Below are 24,847 nucleotides of genomic sequence, written 5' to 3'. Positions count from 1 at the left end.
CCATCACCTTCATGTATCACTCAGTTGGCCGAGACAAGTAGCGTTCAAGATATTTGCACAAAATAAATACTCATAGAAGCCCATCATTGGTGCTCTGTCAGACCGCACATTCAGATTCAGCACCACGTCCGAGCACAAGCAGGTCTACTTGCACCCAGAACCGGATTCATCCATATGCTCGTCCATCCATCGGTCCAGATGCAGAGCTGAACAGCTGTCAGATCACACAAAGTTTATTTGCTTTGTGAGTGACGAGTGACGAACAGCAAATAGACTTCAAAAAACATTTGATTTGTTTTTCTTCTCTGAAACACTATGCTGAAAACATTTCAATACTTCATCTAAATGTTATTCTGTGTCATTTTATGGCGAAAGGTCATGTGAACCTTTGAAATTATGTCCGAAAATTTTACACATAATTAAAAACCTCAATTCAACATTGAGGTTTGAATTCTTTTTTCTGCAGACAGAAGTTAAAGGACAATATTGTCTAAAATAATGTCATTTGTCTTTCTTCTTGCAGCTGGACTCTTTTTTCTCGTCTTGTCTTTCTTTGGGCTGTAAGCTGCTTGTAGCACAAATCACATTTTAATTAGCTCGATCCCGGCTAACGACCTCCTCCTCCAGGATTACCTGCCAGCATCCGCCTAATCCCCCCGTCCTCCGCCTCTCCTCCCTCCTCCTCTGGCCTGCTCCCTCCTTCTCCATCTTTTTCCTTTCTGCATCTTTTTTCTCATCACATTCCATCTTTAAATGTGATGTTTTGCATTCTGCAGATGTGTTTTTTTTATCATTTTTCCACATATTTCATATCTTTTGTGTGTCTTCGTATTGCACACAGTTTTTCCTTCCGTTTGCTCGGCTGCTGGGTTTTGTCACTTTCCAATGAAGCTGCTGAGCACTTTGTGTTTTTTCCATTTCATTTTTCATCCTTATATTTCCACAAAATTTTATGCTGCAATGAGTTGCATTCACTGTATTCCCATCTGTTTTATTGTTATTCATCTTCTGCCATCTTGTTCTTTTGGGCACCTCGTCGCCGTTTGCTGCAGTTATGCAGACGTCACGACGTCCACTTGAAAGATTTGTGAGAACAAACAGCCAGAAAAAGGAGGCGGGCGTCATTTTAAACGTTCAACAGCGAAAACACCAACACTTCCTGCTGTCACAGCACGGCGGCAGACACAAAACTCCCTCCGCTGACTTCCACTTCTCATTTACAGTTTATCTATCTGTCATCCTCGGACGCTTTGCTTTAACGACTTGAAATGTCAGAGCGTTTGGGCTCCTCTGCTGCGCCATCTGCACATCAAATACAGCCTCTTCTTTTGCTACTTGAAGCTATAGGATATTATGAAACATCAAACTCTGGACATTTTTATAGGTTTGATCATTTAATCGATCATTTAATCGATCAGTTTGTGAAACAAGAATCCTAAAGATTAAATAATTAATTTTTGTAATTTTTAATTCATTTTATTATTAATTATTTCAACAGATGTTTTATTGACATGTAATCAAAATCACGGTCTTTCCCAGACTTTAACCACCTGACTCTGGTGTGTGAGTTTCATTCAGACACGAAACGTTCTGCTTCATGTACACGAATTCTATAGATTACATTCGATTGTAATTTGATGACTACTTCACAAACTGCAGCGATGCTGTGTTGTAATCTAACTGAAACATTCTAGAAGCCTTGTGACTCAGTTTTGACTAATTTCCCCCAAACTCAGCCATGATATCTCTTCAAACTCTGGAATTAAATTGCAGTTCTTGTATGTACAAACAACCTGAGTGTGCAGGAGACACTTGAGTGTTAAACTTTTGTTGTATTGATGTTGGCATGAAAAGGGCTCTCCTCCCCCTCCCCCTCCTCCTCCTCCTCCTCCTCCTCCTCCTCCTCCTGCTGTGTTGGAAGCAGGACGAGGAAGGAAAGCCTCATTAACTTAGGAAGGATTGCGACGTTAATACCTGGCAAATAAGTGGATTAGCAGGGGGTCACCATGGATTAGCCATCAGTTTTTGTTCATCTGACGTCTACCCTCCTCCAAACCCCCGTAATCTCATCTAAATCCTGTAAAGCAAAGACTCGGGGCCAAATGGGACCCAGACGTCGCCCTGGTAGACGGCCTCAAAGAGAAAGCCTTCCAGATCTTTATTCGTGTTCGTTTACCTCCATTGCTCCTCTTTACTTTGACTTCCCTCGTCTGCTGCTGTCCCTCTGCTCTTTGTCTGCTCTCCTCTCCCTCCCTCGCCTCACAATACCACGGCAACATCAAAGCTTGTGTTGCCGTGACAACAGCCCTGACTGAACCCCATCCAGACCTCCTTCACCGCCACTCAGACCGGCCTCCCTAATTGGCTGGATCGGCCGGGGGACTCTGAGGACAAGGAAGCTCCCCCGCCAGCTGCACAGAGAGGTTACCTGGCAGAGGAATATGAATAAGGTGCTCATATCTCCCTTCTTTCATCACCGCTCGGCTCCAGTTCACGGGCTGACCAATGGCGATGTGAGGGGGGATAATTGGCAGGCTCGCAGCAGAAGGATGTGGCACGGCTTCATACCCGATGGGGGAAATTGATGGTGAAGCCCAATGAGAGGCGAGCGATGAGGTTCAGGTCATGTCGTGTGGTCAAACGCTGCCTCAGATAGATGAAGACCGCGTGACACACCACAGAACAAACACATGCTGCATGATGTTATGCTAACTGCAAAGCAGCAGGTGCTACGTCGAGCCAGGTGCATCATGGGTAGTCAAACATCACCCTGAAAGAAGAGACCCAGTTTGTACCCTTAAGACAAAAACAGCTGCTTGAAAAATGTCAACGATGAAAACTGTTCTACGATTCAAGTCAAAAAGTTGTTAGTATTTTGTAATGACTGAGTCCTCACTGTCACATGCTTTGCCTTCTTGCTCGGCACCACAGCAGAACATGGGGATAAAACTGGCAGATTTACTGTCAATATTCTGGATTTTGATTGGACCTTGAATGACAAATATAATTAATGGATGTGAGGCCTGCCTTTAAATATTTTCAGCTGACTTGTGATGAGTCTGCTTGCTAAGTTTGGCTGGAAACCATCAAAAAGAGCAGGACAAAACCACTAACTTTACCCTAACATGAAGTGTTACACTCACTTTCAGTGCGATCAAAGACACAAAGCTTGACAGGCCGGCTGTGACTCGTTCCGCTCACTAAGTTCTGATTGGATGATTGCTGATCGGACGCAGGCTGCAGCAAACGGTTGGTGACGTCTGGGATAACATCTGACGAGCTGGATGGTCCGCGACTGTAACTGCTGATATTCAGACATGAGCCGGGCTTAAACTGAAACGTGGTTCACATGGAGCTGCATCTCATCGGATAATCTGCTGAACCTCTTGTTACTTTCTAACAGCAGAAGGAACATCAATGACCATGAAGCTCTTTACACTCCAACGAACGATCCATCGTCACTTTCACATCAAAGCGTTGTTCTGTTAACCTCCTCACCCTTCCCGACTCTCTGGAGTCTCCCTCAATACGAACTCGTGCAGTTGGGTCGAGTGTTGTTCAAACCCACACATCTTCATTTTAAATTCTGTTGGGGAAGTCAGGCTGAATTTTGGAGAAAGTGATGGAGACGTGTAAAAGGTTCAACTTACTGCTGTGTCCCAAAGCTGTGGAGGAACTTCCACTAAAAGTCAGGCTTCAAGGTTGAGTCTGAGGCTACATGACTTGACAATAAAATGACCCTTGTTTTTTTTTTTTGCAGTGTGGTTTGACGCGTCTGCAGCTTCTGTTTGTGCTGCAGCTGTCATTGTTTTGAAGGTCTCCAGTGAGGAAAAGCAGCACATGACTGTAATTTACAGTCAGGATGCACAATTACGACAGCACAGTGGCAGCTTCACAGCCATTAGAGTAAGTGAAGTTGGTGTTTACCTGCAAGAAAATAACTGTTATGTAAATCTGCCAGAAAGGAGGATTCCTCTCCTGCTGTCAGCTCTCTGACTGAGATGCAAGAAGAGGATTTTCTGCAGCACTGGGACACAAAAACCAGCATAAGGCTTGAAATGCTGCTGCCTCCACCCAGTTCTCTCTGGAAACTACGCCTCTGCAGCGCCACAGCAACAGTTAGTGCCAATTCTGCTAATTCAGAGCGACTGGTAGCGCTCATCAATCAGTCGCATGTTGAGCGACAGGTCAGGAAATGCTCGACTACGTTCCCGGTTTCATCGTTAATGAGAGACAATGCGGGTTTAGGAGAGCAGGTCCACTCTGTGATTTGCCGCTAAGCTGCTCATTAATTACTGAGAGCATTAATCTGAGGGGCTTAATAGGCGATCAAGCGGCTGTAACGTGAAGCAGCGGCATGTGACCGGCACACACCTTAAGCCTCTGTTAATCTACGAGCTGAGAGCCCGCCTCCCACCCTGCTCAGCTCTGACGGAGAAGTTTTCAGTTAAAAGATTAATCGACTGACTGACTGACTGACTGCACGAGTTCGCAGCACAGCGCTGGAAGCCAACCAATAACATTTACTTCATTACGCACAACTTTGGCTGTAGAAAGTGGACACCTCAGTGACCCTGACAGAAGGACAGAAAGTGTCACACATGTGGTTTGGATGATGCTGAGAATAAAATTTATTGTGTTTTACATTATATCACATCGAAGTTTAATCTGTGAGTTTTTAGATCAGAATAAAAAAAATAACTCACAGATTAAACTTTGATGTGATATAATGTAAAAAAAAAGCGTTTTTGAGTGTTTAAAATTCTAAATAAAACACTTTATGCTTGCGTTTCGTTTGTAAATAGTAATATTCTAACATGAGTAAGTAATACTGTGAGGACAACACTGAGGTACTTGTACTTCACCACATTTCAAAGGGACTCCACTGAGCAGCACTAATAACACCACAATAAAATACTTAAATGAGCCGTTTTGCTTTTTAACGACTACATTTCATACTTGGAGTACATTTTCTTGTTTATACTTTTTTACTTTCAGTTTAGCTAAGTGTGTAGTACAGGTTGTATTTCAAACATACACTATGATACACTGCAGCACATTTCAAACAAATTATGTGTTATTATAAGGACAAGTAGTTACAACAATAAAACGCTGCTGAAACATTAAAAGTTTATGAGACAGAGTTTATATTGGATGGTGTGTCTGCTCGAATCCTCCTCATCCAGTGTGTGTGTGTGTGTGTGTGTGTGTGTGTGTGCGTGTGTGTGCGTGTGTGTGTGTGCGTGTGTGTGTGTGTGTGTGTGTGTGTGTGTGTGCGCGTGTGTGTGTGTGTGTGTGTGTGTGGTGCTGGTAAGGCTTCTTCCACAGTAACATGTAATTCAGTGATATCACCTGTAATGGATGACACTGTGGTACAGCTTTTACTTGAATGAAGGATCAGACCAAACAAATCCTGTGTTTGAACTCACTTTAACACGAAGGCCTTGATGGACTGTTTGTGTATTTATATCTGTTGCAAGTTTCTCTCTGGTTTACCTTCAGGATGTTTTACTGTTCACTTTTTAATGACATTGTGACACGGCAGTTTATTTATTTTTCACTGTAAAGCGCTTGGAAAATTTCTTTTGAGAAGTGAGAGAGAAAGTTTATTATTGTGTCTGTGAGTGTGTGTGTGTGTGCTTCAGGTAACTTGGCACTGATGACTAACCCCCCCTACACACACACACACACACCCCTAACTGTCTCCCTGTTTCCATGGCAATGCATCCCTGCTGGGGGTCGCAGCAGGACATCAGAAAAACAAAGTTAGACACACCAGGGAGCCCGTCTGCGTGTGCGTTTGTGTGGACCTGTTTACCTGATGTAAACCGTCCCTCATTAACACTCTGACATCACGCCGCCACACACACGTCCAACTCCGTCCAGTCTCTGTTGATTAGTTCCCATGATGCAACACCTACCTAGCAACCAGACCTGTGGCTAACTCCCCCGCTGCTTCTCTGCTCTCATTGGACAGGTTCCCGAGGGTCGCGGCCTTGCGCTGCCCGCCCCCACCGGCGGGCCATCTGTCCTGGAGACGCCGCCTCGACTCAAGCAGAGCCCATCGGGAACAGCTGCCGGCCCTAACGGAGGCGGCTAACCGGAGCCAGAACCCGGCGGGAGGCGGCTTTAGACGAGCCGCTTTTAGCTCGCTCGCCGCTGAAGCAGGCAGTCGCGTCCTGCTCAGCGGACGGCCGAGCGGCATCTTTGATCTCTGAGATAATCTCACACCTGTCAACCTTCGACATGCGAGAGGTCGTCTGTGATTTTTATATGAGAGTCCACTGATGATGTGAAAGTGACCCTCCCCAAAACAAACACATGAACTTGAAGAAACTTCAGATCTAATGCAAAGTTCATACTATTTAAGTTAAGATACAAACCTCAAACTTCACATGAAGCTTGGATGTCAAGAATCAAACGTGAAAACATCCTCCTCTGGATGTAATAATGTTTAATTATCAATTTACACACATTTCAGGTCTCTTTATTCTCTCCACAAATTTACAAAAAACACACCTGAGAAGCACCTGTGAAGCCTACATGGATTACTGAAGAAAGTGATTTCAGAAAACCAGCATGCCTTGAAGGTAGGAGAGCTGAGATCCTATTGGGATGTAACAGATAAAGTGATGGCTTTCAGGTGAAGGCACCAACACCAACTGGGGGGTTGTTTAAGTCTGGAACAGGAGGAAGTTCCCAGACTATGGCCAGATCAACCCGTCGTGGACTACAACATCCGGGATCCACAGTGGTTGATTCGGCTCTTTAGTGAAGCAAACCCAATCCAATCAGTTACAACATCACATGACTGAGTGGAGGTCAGATAAAACACCTTCTGGATTTGTCAGCAAGAAACGGCTGTAATTTAAGATGAAGATGAAAGATGAAAGATGAAAGTGACATATTTTGTCATTGGAGGGAACTCACTCCAACGAAATTCGTGCTCTGCATTTAACCCACCCAAGTGACGTGCACACACACACACACAGCAAACCCGGGCCATGGACTGGTACGGGGAATCGAACCAGCGGTTACGGGTCCGACACCCTAACCACTGATCCACAACTGCCCCTTTTGACTACTGAAACATTATTTAATAAACACAAACTATACAACGCATACTAATTCTGAGTACATTTAGACAAGCCATCATGACAGGTAAGATTGTCAGTTCACATGAAGAACTATAAACCTGATTACTACATGTACATAACATCTCCAGTTAGTTCTCGGAGGATCGCTGATGGATTGGTGTCCCATCACAACTGAAAACCGAATCCAGGCCTCGATGTTGTTCTTTTTGCTCTGCAGGAAAGGCTTTCATATTTCAAGAGCTTTTATATTTCGTGCCAATAAAGAAAACTGTTGCTGACAGAAAAGACAGCTTGACAGTTTGTTCAAGCTACGATTTAAGAGCCAAAAAACACAACCTCTGAAGAGACTTCAGAGCAGTTCACCACACTGAATATTCATGATTACAGTTATACACATGTCTTCTAAAGTTACTATTTGTTAAAGGTTTTATGTCAGCGAATAAACCAAATCTGAAGTAAAGACACTTGAAGAAAATGTGAACAGTTCAGCTTTACAAAACAGAAGCCTATTATTCATTTGTGGCTCAGTTGTCAGTGTTATGCGTTATAATGCGTTATGTCACAAGGACAGAATTATTATGTTGCACATAAATAAAGTAGTGATCCGTTAGTCTCAGTGTCAACACTGTTTAATCAGAAATATAATTCTGATTGTAAAATTATATATAATTCAAGATGTAAAGTGATCTAATTTTGAAAATAATCATGTAAGTACTTATAAAGAGCCACTGATAAAATACTCAGTTAGCAGGTATAATAACAGGTAATAACAGGTACTAGCATCGAGGTAACCCTCTGCAATGACCAACTGCACCTTCTCAAGAACCTCATGAACCTTTTACCTAAAGGTCCTGCTCTGTTAGCTCCCTTTTGTACTTCCTCAGTCAAGGAACCCAAGGTCAATGAAAGATGACTGAAAACTCCTGGTGGAGCTCGAGAACTTCCTCAAGCACTTCAGAAACCTTGTGAGTGATCCCTGTAATGCTTGGTGTTGTCTGAAATTCCCTGAAAGACCATCTTCTTCAGTAACTTGTGGGCCTTCCTCAATCACTCTAGAATCCTCTTCAAGTACTCCTGGACTCTCTGACTGATCTACCCTCTGACTTCCTGAACTTCAGATGAAACCTCTGGAAAGTCTGTTTAACGAAGCACTTTAACAAATAATAATAATAACCTCATCAGTTTGACCACACTGAACCTTCTTAGAAACCGTAAGTACCATACCTCCAGCACACCTTTATATCACATTCTCAGTATCCCTTGAAACCTCTTTGGTGACACGTGTTAATCACCACCATGTTTTCTGTATATTTAAATCTGTCTGGATCCTTCTGTCTCAGATACTTATATACTATAAACTGTACTGTTATCCACTCTCTGTGTTTCCTATATACCACAAAGAACCTTTGTGTGCTTTAAACAGTACATCTTAAACATTGTCTGTGTCCCTTAGAATACTTTAAGTGACACATGGAACCTTGCTGACCTCCTGAAATACATGAACAAATTCCTCGAACATCTAATTTGCTCCCAGAATTCCTGTAAAGCTCTTAATGATCCTTGAAACCTCAAAATAAGAACCCTGGAACTCAATGACCTCTGAATCCTCCACAAAAAACTCTGTCAGCTCCGAGGTTGACAATCAAACAACAACTGTCTGTATCTTTCTACAACACCAGTAAAATAATCCAATCACGGACACACCACTGTGTGTGTGTGTGTGTGTGTGTGTGTGTGTGTGTGTGTGTGTGTGTGTGTGTGTGTTTGCTGTGGCCCTCAGCATCCTTGCTGTTGTACATCAGTCGAATGCTGGCCGAGCTCCGATTTACAGCTACTGCCAAATTCAAACACACAAATACACACACACACACACACACACACTTCATCGTGTTGTGTACAACGGCCACCACAGATAAGCTCAAATAAACAACAGACCTGGAAAAATAAATCCACCTCTCCCTCCCTCCCTCCCTCCCTCCCTCCCTCCGTCCGTCCCCGGGGACGAGAGAGGGCATCCAAAGAACGCAGCCTGTTACTATAAAGCTTCTTGACATCACACACACCACACACTCAACGATACAAATAATAAACAGAGAGGGAGGTACGGTTCCACAGGGAGGAATCACCTCCTCTATCGCTCCACACACTCCTTTTATCTACTGGCTAATGAGGAGCAGATACACACACACACACACACACACACACACACACACACATACTTTGGAAACCTACAAACACACACACACATACGTCCACAGGACTGTGGTTTCGTCAGACCGTCTCTCAGCGAGTGTCCCACTTCCAAAACTATGGACCGCTGCTTACATCATTATGTAACCCCGTGTGTATGTGTATATGTGTGTGTGTGTTTGTGTGTGTGTGTGTTGTTCAGCCCAGAAAGGCTTTGAACACTTAGCCTCTTTCCTCAGCATGAAGTGCTGTAACGCTACAGGCTCTAATGAGTGTGTGAATGTAGGGATAGTGTGTGTGTGCGTGTGTGTGTGAGCGTGTCCACCACATGCATCTCTCTGTGATTAGTCAGTAAATGGGGCTTTTCCGAAGTAAGCAGTAGCCCAAACAGAAAACGAGCTGCTGGTCGTATGTTGATGCTGTGAACACACAGGAGTCAGTCACAGAGAACCTGAGAACCACATCGCCAAACCCGAGAACATCTGAATTCCACTTGTAACCTCTGTGAGACCTCTTCTCCTGAAGAAAATATGAAACCTCATTAAGAAATCCTACAGCCTTGCCAAGTAACCCCTAGAACTGCTAAAATGACTGACCACAAAACTTTCTCTGTGGTTCCTGGATCATCTCTTACACACCTGAACCCACCTGAAACCAGAAGCCTCCTTTAGTGACCCTGCTTATTAAACCATGAAGCCTTTTCATGCAGCATAAGAACCTTCTTGACCACCTCCCCCGGAAGATACTTGGTGACCACTGGAATCAACTACCGTATTTTTCAGACTAAAAGTTGCACTTTTTTTCATGGTTTGGCTGGTCCTGCGACTTATACTCAGGTGCGACTTATATATTAAAATATATACAGTAATTTCACATGTTCACGCTGACAGCCGCAAGGGGGCGCTCTAGGCTGGTGTGCCAGTATCTGCTACGCCCATTACTCCTGTACTACCGAAAAATTTAAATTTAAACATAAACTTATTAAGACAACTGAGAAAGACTGAACACAAATGCCCCAAAAAGAAAATCATACTCTGCAGATTACAAGCTGCAAGTAGTGAAATATGCAGCCGAAAACGGTAATGGAGCAGCTGAGAGAAAGTTTGTAGTTAGCGAGAAACTTGTGAGGGACTGGCGAAAAGCGGAGGACACTCTGACTGCAATGAAGAAAACCAAAAAAGCTAATCGCGGGCTAAAAGCTAGATGACCACAGCTAGAGGAACAGGGTTTGGTAAACTTATGTTGTTTATGTTATAGTTATCTGAATATCTGTTGATGTGTTACATTAACATACCAGACACCCATTCAGCCCGTTGTTCTCTAATCTATTGTTATTACTATAATTTACTGTTCAAGATGAAATGTCTGTTCTTGGTCTCTGATTTGATAAAATAAATTTCCCCCAAAAAATGCGACTTATAGTCCAGTGCGACTTATATATGTTTTTTTCTTCTTCATTATGCATTTTTTGGCTGGTGCAACTTATACTCCGGAGCGACTTATAGTCCGAAAAATACGGTAATTGAACCCTGGATTACTGGAATCTCTTTCAGGAACCCAGAAACTCCTGAGTGACTCATAGAACCTTCTCAGTGATCCTTTTCGGGGCCCGTGGCATCAAAACTCAGCAGCCCCTAGAAACCTTTCACTGTGCCATAGACCTCCCTCAGTGAATCCTAAAACCTTCTAAATGACTCTCGAACATCATGTGTGACCCCTAGAAACTCCCTCAGGACCACTTGGACCTCCTCAAGGAACCTCACAACATACTCAGCTGAACAACTTAAGCTTCACTGGTCGAAGGGTCGAAGGGTCAATGGGAATTGACCTCTCTAAAACACCCTGGTACTTCCACACATAAACATCTGTAAGCCTGTTAAGGATCCTACTCTCAGTGTAATCCATCAGCTATTACTGTGATTCCTGCAGGCTCAGAGCTTCACTCATGTGGGACGTGAAGGGTTTATTTTTGCTGGAGAACAGCTGGAGCTCTGAGTGCAGATGGAAATCTCTGAATCTTTGGACATGAAGGCTTCAGACGTTTCAGAAAACCTAAAAATAATGTGCAAGAGTTTTCGGAAATAAAGTTCCGTCCTGGGAGTTTCCAACAGGCTGGAGGAGAAGTGCTGACCCCCATCATCACCCACAGGAGAGAGAAGGAGGAGGAGAAGAGGGGGATGGTGGAGGAAGAGATGGGAGGGGAGAGAAAAGAAGGGAGTGAGGATCCCTGAGGAGGACAGAGGAGAGGAGTCGGAGAGCAGAGGCCTCTCGTAAGGCGACACGCTTCAGAGGAGACCACATGACGACCACCTCCTCCTCCTCCTCCTCCTCCTCCTCCTCCTCCACCTCCTCCTCCTCCTCCACCTGCTCCTCCTTCTCCTGCTCCGTCTCACCATTGAAGTAAAGGTGAGACTAACATAAAGTTAAAGTCTTCTTTTCACTCTGCTTTCTCATTTCTCTTCTTTTCTGTTTCCTTTTTGAAGGAATGAAGTGAATGGAGTTCATATCGTGCTGACTTAATGACATCACACATTCAAATAACGTTTACAACCTCACATATTTACTAGTTGTATCTCAATTCTCAAGCTTTATTCAAGGTCTCAGGAATCAAGCACACACCATTTCCCAAACAAAAACTGTTTTTCATAAAAGAAGTACAGTCATAATGTGAGCCTTGCACTCACTTGACACACTAACTTCAGACAGTCGCACACGTTGTTTTCTACAGAAGAAGAAGTTAACAGTAACAAATCTAATATGTGACATTATGCTGTTAAGCAGTGAATCAAACTGACTGAGCGTCCTTGCACCTAACCCAGTTGTTGTGATATGCTAATCAAAGCTGCAATATAAATTGTTTTAATGGCTGCTCTGTGCTCACTTTTATTCCTCTAATTTATGCTGCATTTGGAGTTTTACTGTGCTGATCCACTTTCTGTGTCTGTGCTTGTCTCAAAACGAAAACTGTTGATGAAGGATGAGCCAAAAAACAACATTTCAAACCTGCACGTTTCAGTCTGCTTGGCTCGCATTCGGCTTCATTTCCCCTGCCGACACAATCAGCTGCAGCAGCTCTGAGTACAACAACTGTACCTGAGTGGGGACCAAGAAACAGCAGCGAGACCCTTTCCAGGAGGCGTTCTCGGTCCAGTCACAAACAGATTCTGGAGCAGTTTCTGTGTGGTGGGAAAGTGACCCGAGCAAGCTGGGATTCAGGTGAGCACAGCCAGAAGGTGCTAGCAGCTGGACGGGGAATGAATCCCGGGCTGGTCTGGACTGGGGACAAAGTATGCTGCCTTCCTTGGGTAAACAGGAGTCTCTTCATAACCTTCAGGTGTTTACCTTCACGTTCCTGCCCCTGAAACCTCTATCCAGTAAGATCTGTGAATGTTCTCATGTGACTCTCAGTGATGCGTTTTGCATCGCCAGAATTTTTGCATACGATAAGAAAGCAACAAAAAGGGAAACCGCATGTCTCACCTGCTGACGGTTAGCCAGGTGGGCTAACCGTGGGGGCCGAAGTCAGGCTGGCACGCAGCGTCACAGTAACTGAGATTTATGGAACAAACCACACATATTTCTGTGACACACACTCATAACGAGGTGACACTGCAGTCTCTCCGGTTCAGATCGAACGCACAGTAAGACGTAAGACGAAGAACCGCAGCATTAGAGCTGGAGGTTTTCTATGTTTTCAGTTTTATCTGGAAATCAAACTGGTAGCTGATTAACAGCTGAATCGCTTGTGTGTGTGTGTGTGTTGTGCAGCGATTACTACAGCTCTCAGACTGATGCAATCAGCAGATAAAGAGGTGGAGGGTTTGTGTGTGTGTGTGTGTGTGTGTGTGTGTGTGTGTGTGCGTGCCCATATACAGTACGTTTTGCATGTGGTTTTATCCTGGGAGATGAGTGCATCACACACACACACACACACACACACACACACACACATCATAAATCAGCTTGTTATCCTCTCTCTCTTTCTCTCTCTGTTTGTGTCGTCTCTATGTCTCTCTATTCCATTTTCTACCTTTCTCTTCACTTCTTCCTCTCCTTCTGCTCTCTCTCTTCCCATCTCTCCATCTCTCACCACAAACACACGCGTGCAATTAAACCCCACACACAACATCCTCCTCCTCCTCCGTCCCTCCGCTCCTCCTCTTTCCATCCGTCCATCACAGACAGGAAGTGGGTGCATTAGCAGAGTGAAGACGGGTTGATGGAATTAACGTCCATTATCTGAGCATTTACAGGACGAAAGAGGGAGGGAGAGCGCAGCTGAAATGATAGAGATCTCACCACGCCGTCCTCCGTCTGTGCTCTCAGCTCTGCGCAGTAAACTACCACAGAAAATGTGTTTGTGTTGTCCATGTGGGCAGTTTGGTTACATTTTACAGAAAATCGCTGAAAGCACATCACAAATTTATAGTTTTGTTTTTTAGGTTCAGTAATTTCCTAAAACTGATGGACACTGCAGATTTTAGTGAACAAACAGGGGAAATAACAGAAATAAGATTTTATTATTACTATTACTGTAGACTGTGCTCGCCCCTCTATATTCTACAGTGATATTTTAGACTTTTGAGTTCAGAGTATATTTTAGATGTTGGTCCTCTAAAATTCCTGTTAAATGCACTTTATAAAAGCAAAATTAGCTGCTGAGAGTGTAGCTGAATGCACTGTTGATGCACGAGGCCAACCTAAAACACACAAACCACTGAGCTTTGACTCTGAAGCTGAAAGTTTTCAATGCTGAATGTCATCCCCATTCAAAGCAGCCAGCAGAAGAGAAACCATTTAGAAGATCAACAAAATGTCATCTGTGTTTACTGTGGCAGCAGGTTAGCCAACATTCCTGCTCATATCTCTGCTGCAGGCACGACAATAAAGAACAAAATTCCTGGGAAAGTAATCTGGATGAGAAGATCTGAAATGCCTGACAACCACCTTCTACAATACAAATAAGTTGTTAGCATGTTAACATGTGCTTTACGTTTATTGGTGGTGGGGGTCACACAGAGAAGCATTCAAAGCCGCTTTCAGTTTGTTGCTTTGATTTTGTGACCATCATGATGTGAGGGAGCGTTCGCCAGCCAACAGTGGCCTGATGACGCGTCTCGACCGGTAACCGCTCACCGAAATTATGCTTTTTAATTTTAACCTTTTGCAGTTATGAGCACGTGAACGTGACCAGATTTATAAAATACCAAAAAACAAACAAACAAAAAAAAAACCTCAAAAAACACAAGTTTAATGTGACCACGCAGCAGTAACACTGCCTTCGTGGCCCTCTAGGGGGCGCTGGACTGGGAACAAAGGTAAAACCATTTCTACACCCTGCATGGAGATTTCTTCAAGCTCTGCCACAAAATAAAAGCGTTTTTAGCAGTAAATAGAACAACAGTTGGATGACAGTCAACTCAAATCCATATTATACCTGGATTATGTCCAGATTATACTACTACGTGTGTGTGTGGATAATCCACCAATAAAGCAGTTGGAGAAGCAACCAAGATGGATTAGGAGTAAAACTGGAATCAAAGAGACAACTCCAGCACACACATACTGGTCACATGTTACATAAGTGCAGATGCATCCATCTCCACATATAGCAACAAAACCATCTCGCAGTCAGTGCACCGCGTCACATGATGCTGCTGTCAAATCAGAATTCCTTTATTTATCCCTGGAGGGAAATTCTTGAGAGCCACAATATAACCGAGGGGCTCCAACCGCTGTTTGTTCTGACTTTAAAATAAGGACACCAATAATATAAGCTTTATGTTGAGAAGCGACTAATTTCATTTTGAGCAAGAACATTGCTTTTCAGATGGATGGATTTAATTTTTAAATGCGGAAAGAAGCAATCGAATTTTAAATCTGACTAACTGGAGGCCCATCTTACTGCTGAGGGCGAATAAGCTTTTACTGACTGATCATTTCAAATGAACAGACGGGATGAGGATCTGTTTGTTCGCTGCAGATCTTCATCAGGCTGTCTGAGGCACTTGAGATCTGACTGATCTACAATCAGTCACACAACTGAGTGATCGATATGGTCTGCAGCTGAGGAAAACACGAGGAAACCCAGCGAAACAGGCTGCTAAATAGACAGAACGAACAAATCGAGCTGAGTCACTGCTTCAAAAAACCAATTAGGAAAAGTACATGCCGCTGTCTGGTTTGTTATTACTGTAATTATTAGCCGAATTGCCTCACCAGTTAATGTTCAAATTTAATTATCCCAGGCTGCAAATAATAATAACACCAATTCCAATTCCTAAAAATAAGTTTTAAGATTCAGACTAAAATCAGTGAAATTTTGAATGGGGTTTGGTGGGACACAACAGAAAGGGATGATGAACTCACAGCTATGAAGAAAAGGACAGAAGAAGAAGCAAAAAGACGGCATCTTGAGGAAAGCAAAATGTAAAAATATTTACGGTGCTGTGCTTATCGCAGCAATAAAGGTTTACGTTTTGAATCAGACAGAGAGAAAGTGAGAGAGTGAAGTGTATCTGTAGTGGTGTTAATCCTCAGAAGACTAACTGTAATCTGTTGACCTCTCTGCTGGTGCAACACACACACACACACACACACACACACACACACACACACACACACACTTACACACTCTTCCTTGGGAAAATACCTGCAGCTAAAACATGTTAGACCATCAAAGTGGAAGACTGTACACCACCATCCCCTCACAACATAACCCTGACCTCATTCCACTGTGTGCGGGGAGATACAGACACTCACACACTCTCCTGCAGTCCATCGCAATCTCTCTCTCTCACACACACACACACACACACACACACACACACACACAGGGTGGCAGCAGCCTGTGGGCGTGCGAGCAGCTGTGAATAATTGTGTTTACAGATGGCATACGTACGACCTGTGGGTTGAGACAGAGAGAGAGACAGAAAGAGAGGGAGAGACAGAGTTGGTCCTCTTGTCCTCACAAAGGAAGACAGGGATGACATTTACACTCAACCTCTCTCTCTCTGTCTCTCTCTCTCTCTCTCACTGTCTGTCTCTCCCTGTCTGTCTCTCTCTGTCTGTCTCTCTCTCTGCCTCTCTCACTGTCTGTCTCTCTCTCTGCCGCTCCGTCTGTCTCTCTCTCTGTCTCTCTCTCTGTCTCTGTCTGTCTGTCTCTCTCTCTCTGCCTCTCCGTCTGTCTCTCTCTCTGTCTCTCTCTCTCTGTCTCTGTCTCTGTCTGTCTATCTCTCTCTCTGTCTATCTGTCTGTCTCTCTCTCCTTTCTGTTTTTTGCCATTTTCAGCTGTTTCACTTCAGTTAGCTTAATTGGCGTAAGTGGTAACGAGGCGTAACAGCCAGAGAAGAACAATGAACAGTGACATGAGTGAAAAAGAAAAGGGCGGTGGAGTTTTTCAGATGTGTGTCTAATGAATCATTTGGCTGCACAAAGCAGGTAAATGAAGTCCTACATTTACACCAGAGGGAAACAATAAAAGCCAACAGCTACTGTAGCTCATGATCTCATTTCTATAGCGTCATTTCTGTAGTGTGTGTGTGTGTGTGTGTGTGAAATTACCCACGAGAATCAGACAAAACCATACAAGTATATGCCTTTAAAAAAATGTTACTGTAAAAATGTTACTGTAAACATTTTAAATAAAAACAATTAACGTAACCTGCATGTCTTTGTTTTCGTAGCACCTGAAGGAAACATAACATGTAAAATCATTTATGTTTTTTGTTTGTTTAGTGATATAAGGACTAATCAAAGAGTTAAGTTAAACAAGGTTTCAAGTTTGTAATGTTTCGGGACTCTAAAGAAAAAGTTATAACTGGCACTTTACCTCCATCATTCTGTCTTTCCGAGACACACGATCAATCAGTACGCTGATTTCAAGGCGACACAACACAATGACAGGATGTGTTTAGTAGCCTGCTTCCTTTTTCCATGACAAATTTCACTGTAGTGTGTTTAAAGTAAAGAAGAAAGCAGGATGTAGCAGATTCAAAGAACAAAGTGACTCCTCAGCATTTCACGTGATTTCTTATCCATCAAAGCTCGTCTTGTCTGTTGAGACCTGAGTCTGCAGCCCGCATCATGATGATACACGACAAAATGTGTGCATATGACTGCAGTTAGTTTCCTCCATGCTAAACTGGTTTCAAATTCAAAGAGTAAAGCATAAAATGTGTATGGTGTTCAGAGAGTCAGGTGACTTCTTATGGTGTGTAGCCTAGCATCATTCACAGTTTGTCATCTGTCAAAAGGCTACAGCTAACACAGATAAGTACCCACAATGTCTGTTTAGCAACATTTACATTTTTCACTTCTCAGTTTCTGACATTAAAACAGACAGAAACCTAATAGTCAACAGCCTAAAGTCATTAACTTAAAGGTCTGCAGCAAAGTTAGTACAACATGGCTGTATTTCCCAAATGTCAGTATTTTTATGGCTAACATTATAATAACACACGCCAACACGATTTGCACATTTTATCAACTAGTTTGTCCTACACTAAACTGGCTTCAACCAAAGCAAAGTAGAAAACACTTTTGTGGATGTTGTGTCCGGACACTGAAGTAAGTCTGTGTCGAGATGTAGCATCGTTTTTTAGCAACATGCAGTAATGTTAGTGAATGTTGTTTGACTACTCATATCAGTGCTGAGTCATGGTGGTAGTATGCTATATTCAAAGATATTCAAAGCTGAAGCTGAAAACCCTTTGGTGTGTGTGTGTGTGTGTGTGTGTGTGTGTTGGTGAATCTCTGTCTTGATGTTGCATCTCTGGCTTCTCACACAGTGTTTCTGCTAACAGGCTACAGCTAATCAGCTACGTCTGCTGCCACTTCCATAAGCTGCTAGCCTTCTAAATGTTTTCAAAACTACAAACAGGAGCAGACATAAAGAAATAAACAAGCTAACCTGATGTTGTCAAGATGACAAAATGCTAACTAGCTAAAACAGAGGGAATGTATTGTGTTAGCGTCCTCCCTGCTAGCCTCCCTCTGTGCTCTATAAGTGGAGCTGATGGAGGGTTGGACTCGGTATGATTTACATAATTGGGATGTTAATTTGTTAAGCCATGGGAGTTGATTATGTTGCATATTGATTGTGTTGTGCCGCTGTGAGGTCACACACCTCTTTAGCAAAGGTATACACAGCGCAGGGAATTGTGGGAGTCTGATTAAAAATACAACACTGACATTCCTGCTGACACACCGCATTCAGACACATGATGCAGTGTGTGCGTGTGTGTGATGAAAACAGCGTTAATGTGTGGGAAAGACAGCAGTGTTTATTGGTTTTTGAGCGTGTGTGTGTGGGGGTGTCTGCTGATGGATGGAGGAGGTCAGGGAGGTGAGAAGAGGAGTAGAGGGAGGGGAAACTCCACCTGGTCTTACCGTTCTCCGGGTGCTCCATCTCGCCAATGCTGCCGTCAGGCGTGGTTCGCTCGTAGTGGTCCTCCGGCAACGCCAGCGGCCCGATCCGCGGCCCCGACGATGACTTGGAGCTGGGCGTCTCCGACTCCTCCAGGCCACTGTCATAGTAGCTGTGCTGGGACGCATCCTGCAGGTCCTGCGCCTGATTGGCCGTGGAGAAGGTCACTCGGCGGTGGGGGAGCTGTGATTGGCAGACAAAGAGAGAGGGGAGTAGGATAAGTTCAGTTTCTCAAACATTTGAGGCACATAATGACATTTTAAATTTAACATATGAGGTGCTTTTATTAGCTTAAGATCAGGTTTTGATCTGAGGCAGATGAAGCAGTTTAAGTGATTAAATGCATCAAGCAGAAGCCAAAATAACTTAAAAGAAGTCATTTAGACACAGTGAGTGGAACAATCATTTTCCAAAACTTTCATTACTTTGCACTTTGTGCTCACTGTTTTCATTTTTTGCTTTAGTTTCACTCCCCAAACCACAAGCATGAGTCAGCTTTCATCTCATCATCACAGATCTCGTCTCATTTCATCCTACTGCTGCTTTCATGTGGTCCCATCTCATTTTACATCATCTATTTCAGCTAATCTTTTATCGTATTTTATTTTAAAAAAGCAGTCAGATGTATAGCTGGTTAACTGACCAACACGTTCAGCTTCACAGCCACAAATGCGGAGATGAATCAGTAACTGCTGTTCACTGTCAGTCTTGCTGCCAAGATGTGATCAGTCAGTTGACTGGAAGTGATTTCCCCACCGGCCACTGCTCCTCAAGTTTGTTATACATCTAGTTTTTAGTTTGTCCAATGTCCCATTTGTTAACATGGAGGGGGGAGGGGTTGTGAGCTGTATCGCAGCCAGCCACCAGGGGGCCGCTCAGATGTTTGTCTCATGTCTCTTTACATACAGTCAGTGGACTCGTATAGCCCTGGGCTTAGCTCAGCCCTGGGTTAGCAACGTGTGCATGAAGAAGAGGTAAGTTAAACAGGGTCAGCTCTTAGCCTGGGGCTATCCTTAGACCTGGGCTAACAATATGCAGTGTGAAAACACATCAAATGACACCAAAGTGATATAGGATTTAATGTGAATTTAGGTTTTAAAAGAAAATATAAGCCTGCGTTTGGTTGGTATTTAGATTAGTTTGCACTGCATAAGATGTGACACACCCACAGTTTCTGTCACAAAGCAGATTGTTTTATTAAAAAGCAGCCGGCTGAACACACACTTTGCTGCTCCATTTACTGTGTGTTTCTGGGGGTGGAAGGTAACTGTCGGACTTGTGTGTTTGATGGTTTTGTAATTAAAATACAATTAGCCTCCCTATAGCGCTGCAGGGACGCTGGACGCCACTCACACTCACACTCACACTCACACACACACACATAATGTGCAAATACACAGAGTGCTGCCAAACAAACGATGTCCTTATTCAAAGGCACACAATACCCGGTCAAACATTTCAATCACACACACACACACACACTGGACCGGCCCAGACTGATAAAGAGCAGCATGCCTGGCGCGGCAGATACTCCATCACTATGGCAACTGTCGGGACCCTGAACCAGTAAAACCAGCAGATCAGCACTCTGGACTGGGTCTGAGCACTTTTAATGCTTTTATCTCCATGTTTTAAGCAGGCTTTTTTTGCAGCAGCAGCTCAAAGATTCGTTGCCTCGTTTTAGTTTGCTTCACACAAATTTGCATTTCATGTGTAAACCAGCAACCAAGTGGTTATCATGTTGAATCTTTACAGGCCCCTCCAGTGCTCATGACGGTGAGGGTCAGCAGTCTGCATTCAGACCAGTCTGAGAGGTTCAAAAATATCCAGACTGTGCAGCACACAGGTACAAACAGCCTGAAGTAATGTCACAGTGATGGAGGACGTACACAACTCAAACCACACCGGAGCTGTCCTCTAAACTGTGTGGACATGGTGTGCTGTTGAGGCATCAAAAGCGCAGATCCCAGGCTCCTCTCCAGGTAAACACATTCAAACACTAATAACTGGAGCCTGAGTACTCACACTTCCTGTCTCTATTCTCAGCAGAGTCCATGGAGGGTGAGGTCTTCACAGAGGTCACCGTGTGTGGCTTTTGCTTTGGGATGAAACCAGAGGGTTTCAACCCACCAAACTGTCACATGCACATTTTCACTTGTCTGCTCATCATGCATCTGCTCAGTGTGATTTTGCCACTGAGTCTGACATTTCAGATCCTCTCATCGGCACATGAAGGCGACATCACTGAGGCGGCTGACAAATGTGAAGCACAGCTGTCACGACGCAACACTGAGAAGCAAAACGTGAAGTTCAAACATAATCCCTGGTTTGCAGAGTCGCTCACTGTCAGCATTTATTCTGGTGATTGGGTTGTTACGTGCACCTGCTCACATGACAGGAAACACCCAGAGGTGACATCCAGGTAACACTGATGAACTGCCAGCGAAACGTGGCTGAACACCGACAAAGTATGTGTCTAAATCATATTGTTGTTTCAACAGCACTCAGATGACTATTTTTTACTGTTTACGTACAAGCTGGTTTACACTGAAAAGCAGCCTTTTGCAATCTGTTGAAACACCTGTTAAAATGGGACTCGCGGTTGGAAAAGCAAACGAGAACTCCACAACAATACAGTTGGAAAAAAAACAACAGTTTGTTTATTTTAAAGAAGACCGAAGTTGGTTTTCAGTGTTGTACAGCCAGCCAAATAATACAGAGCACATTCAGAGAATAAACATTTCCATTTGCCAAGCGTCCCCACCTGAGACCCTGCAGCGGCCTCACAGTTAAACGTATGTGTGAGGAAAAGCAGGAGGGCGCCGTGTTGTTAATAACCACTTCCTGCTTCCAGCCTCCTCTGCTCTGTTTGCTGTGTGAGCATTAGGAAATAAATCACATCTATATATACATGAAGGAAGAAATGAAGCGGATCAAATCGTCTCGATCCTCCTCCTGCCTGTCTGTCATCTCCAGCACACCCAAACACACACTGCAAAATCCCTGGTTTTTTCTGTCCTCTTTGTACTTCTGCTGTGTGTGTGTGCGTGTGTTTGTTTGTTTGCTGCAAATAGAAGTGCCATCTCAGCAGGTTGCTCCATGGGAAAGTGGAGCAGATCAGAGGGGAGAAACATCAAGACCAACCGGCATCCAGAACAACCTCCACCTCAGCATCCGCCCAGCCACCTGCCGCCATCTTGTGCCCACACAGGATGTCCTTCTTGTTCAAGATTGCCGCCACACGGAGGACAAAATGGCCGCCATCTGCCTGACCGTACAGCAGCTCATTTTCTGACCTATTTTCTGCCTAATCGCAACCCTGAACCTCAGAGAGGCAACTGCAGGCGAGTGGCGTTCATGGACTGAGAATTACAGATTTCAAAGATTCGTCATGACTTTAGACAGCAGAGGAAGCCAAAAAATCAAAAGAAAGAGCCGAGCGGATGGCGGTACAAGTTGAAAAGTTTTTATGGTTCAGATGTACGACCTGAGATTAACGAGCCGGAGAAGGGCTCCAAAGGAGACTCAGATCTTGTCCTGGGTCAGGTCTTGGCTGCTGTTTGTTAAACTGATGAAGACCTCAAATTAAACTGTACATCACACTGATGTTACTTTAAATTTACATTCATTTTGCAGAGGTTTTAAAATGAATTTGTCCTAAAAAACAGAAAATACTGATTTTGTCAACGTGAAAATCAACAATAACACTGTAGAAGTCATTATCATTAGTGTTATTATTATTTCCCAAATAATCTCCTCCATTTTAACACTGTAACAGTGATGAAGGTCAGTAATTAATTCAAAGAACAGCAGCTCGCCACGGCCTCCTTCCTCCACAGTAAACTGTTAATGCTGCACTTTGAATGCTGAAGAAGATTCAGTCATGTGCAGGTGAAATGCACATATGCACATTTATGGAAAACAAGGAAGCGTGATGAACCATTTTTCCTTGAATCCATAGTAACTGACCTTCATTACCATCGCCGAGGGAAACATGGAGGTCATGAATATGCTGCAGAATCCGTCATGCAGAAAGGCAGAATTAAAGAGGCTTTTAAAGCAGTTTGCACAAGATGGCTGCAAAGTGGAAGACGCTTCAGATCTGTGAAGGTTCAGAGACAAAATCAACTCGAGACACACAGAGTTCAAGTGCAAATGAGGAGGAGTGGATTTGGAAGAAAATAGAAAAATGAGGAACAGGAGGACAAAGGTAAAGAAAGGAGCTGCTGCTGCTCGTCCTGCTGCAGGAGGCTGCACAGGAAGTGGAGGAGGTCAGACCCTCTCCTCCTCCTCCTGCAGGAGCTGGTAACAGAGCAGGAGGAGGAGGAGGAGGAGGAGGAGGAGGCGTTCACTGGGCCACATTGTTCAGAGATGATTAAAAACCAGTGAGAGGAGAAACGCATGAAGCCTCACTGGCTGTTTGTCAGCCGGGACACGAAGAGAGAGATAACTCAGTGTGTGTGTGTGTGTGTGTGTGTGTGTGTGTGTGTGTGTATGATCCTCATTACCTCCCTCTGTGGGAGATAAGAGTGTGTGAGTCTGCATTGTGCATGCTTATAAAAGTCTGTCCTTATCAAGTATGCATGCACACACACTCTGTCACTCACACACACACACACTCCTGTCACACACACACACACACACACACACACACTCCTGTCACACACACACATCCTCCCGGCCCACGTGAAGAGTGGCTGCCAGTGATAATTCCACACAACTGTGTTGAATCCGAGTGGAGAAAGAATGAGGAGTGGAAAAATAGATGGAGGCACAGAGTGAGTGTGAGTGTGAGTGTGTGTGCGTGTGTGTGTGTGTGTGTGTGTGTGTGTGTGCGTGCGTAGCCTGCAGCCCGAACAGCACTCCCTCTTTCCCTCCCTTTCCCAAATGACTCTTTTCTCTCCTTCACTCTCAGTGGAGGTTGAGAGTTCGACGCTGCAGGCCACTGATTGGTTCTCTGGGAGAAGCAGCCTGATGCTGAGCAGGTGTGTGTGTGCACACACACGCACACACAAACACAACATCTGTCTGCAGCTGCTGTTTGTCCTGAATCCAGACTTGGTTTTACTTCAACCACAGTCTTGCTTCCTTTGAGCAAGGCAGCAATTAAACACGATGAATTCATTTTTTATTTGATGTGGTCTAAAGTGTGTGGACAGGTCCTTTAACTGAAGCAGCACACAATGGAACTTCAGAAAATGTGCTGTAAACTTCAGAATTAAAAAAATATTTTCATATATGTCCTTTGCAGAACATTTAGTAAGAAATCATTTTTGAGTTTTGAGAGAGTATAGAAAATAATATTTGAAAATGAAGCCTCACCAAACTTCTGTGTGAGCCGGCAGTGAACTGAGCAGCAGCAGACATAACAGACCACACTATATAGCCAAAAGTATGAGGACGGCACATCTGTCAGGCTGCAGCAAACGGTGATGTTCCACACGACAGCGTTCCTCCAGTCCCTTCAGAAATGATTTCCCACTTCAGTGTGGAGGAACCTAACAACCACACATTTCAAACAACCACAGCGTTCTTGTGGTGACTCAACATTGTCAGCCGGGCATTTCTGAAAGTGAAATAAAGGATCTACACACTTCCTGTGTATCCGAGCGTCTTCTGATAACGAGAGCTGATCTGAGAGCAGCAGAGGCAGTGAAACATGGTGCAAACAGCCACTCGGTGTCTCCGTGTCAACTTTCCACGAGTCCAAGAGAAAGAAGAAGGAAAATGAGTCCAAACACACTGAAGCTATGCAACACACACTCACATCATACTGTGTGTGTGTGTGTGTGTGTGTGCTTACAGTAGTTCACGTCCATACATTTACAGTACTGTAAAACATCCTGTACTACATTTGTGTACTGATGCTCACTGTCCATCCCTCCTGTGTCTTTGTCCAACAGAAACAAGCTGTATCACTGCCTCTGTCACTCAGCATCACGTCAACACACACACACACACACACACACACGAAACAGGTCAGCTGAGTCTCTCATCTGCTTCCCAGAGCTTAGTCGTACGCCTGCACTCCTCTGCCCTGCAGGTGTGTGTGTGTGTGTGTGTGAGTGTGTTTTCACTGAGCCACTAAATCTTGTGTTATACTGGCAAAGCACATGGAGCCATAACTCTCGAG

At 44.0% G+C, this 24,847-nt stretch overlaps 1 protein-coding gene across 6 annotated transcripts in view; it reads right to left on the bottom strand.

Annotated features, from left to right (window-relative positions):
* pcdh1b (protocadherin 1b) overlaps window positions 1–24,847 on the bottom strand; it is a 138,306-nt gene that overhangs the window by 50,906 nt on the left and 62,553 nt on the right. For 5 of the 6 annotated variants that reach the window (XM_046406736.1, XM_046406734.1, XM_046406739.1 and 2 more), the window contains exon 4: window positions 18,678–18,897. In XM_046406736.1, coding sequence (XP_046262692.1) covers window positions 18,678–18,897 — 220 coding nt within the window. Of the gene's footprint in view, window positions 1–18,667; window positions 18,898–24,847 lie in introns of all 6 variants that reach the window. The other variant, XM_046406738.1, reaches the window with a different exon arrangement.

This window comes from Scatophagus argus, chromosome 12, assembly GCF_020382885.2.
Source record: "Scatophagus argus isolate fScaArg1 chromosome 12, fScaArg1.pri, whole genome shotgun sequence".
NCBI lineage: Eukaryota > Metazoa > Chordata > Actinopteri > Scatophagidae > Scatophagus > Scatophagus argus.
Note: the sequence above shows the minus strand (reverse complement) of the source record. Positions and strands in the feature narration are given on the sequence as shown.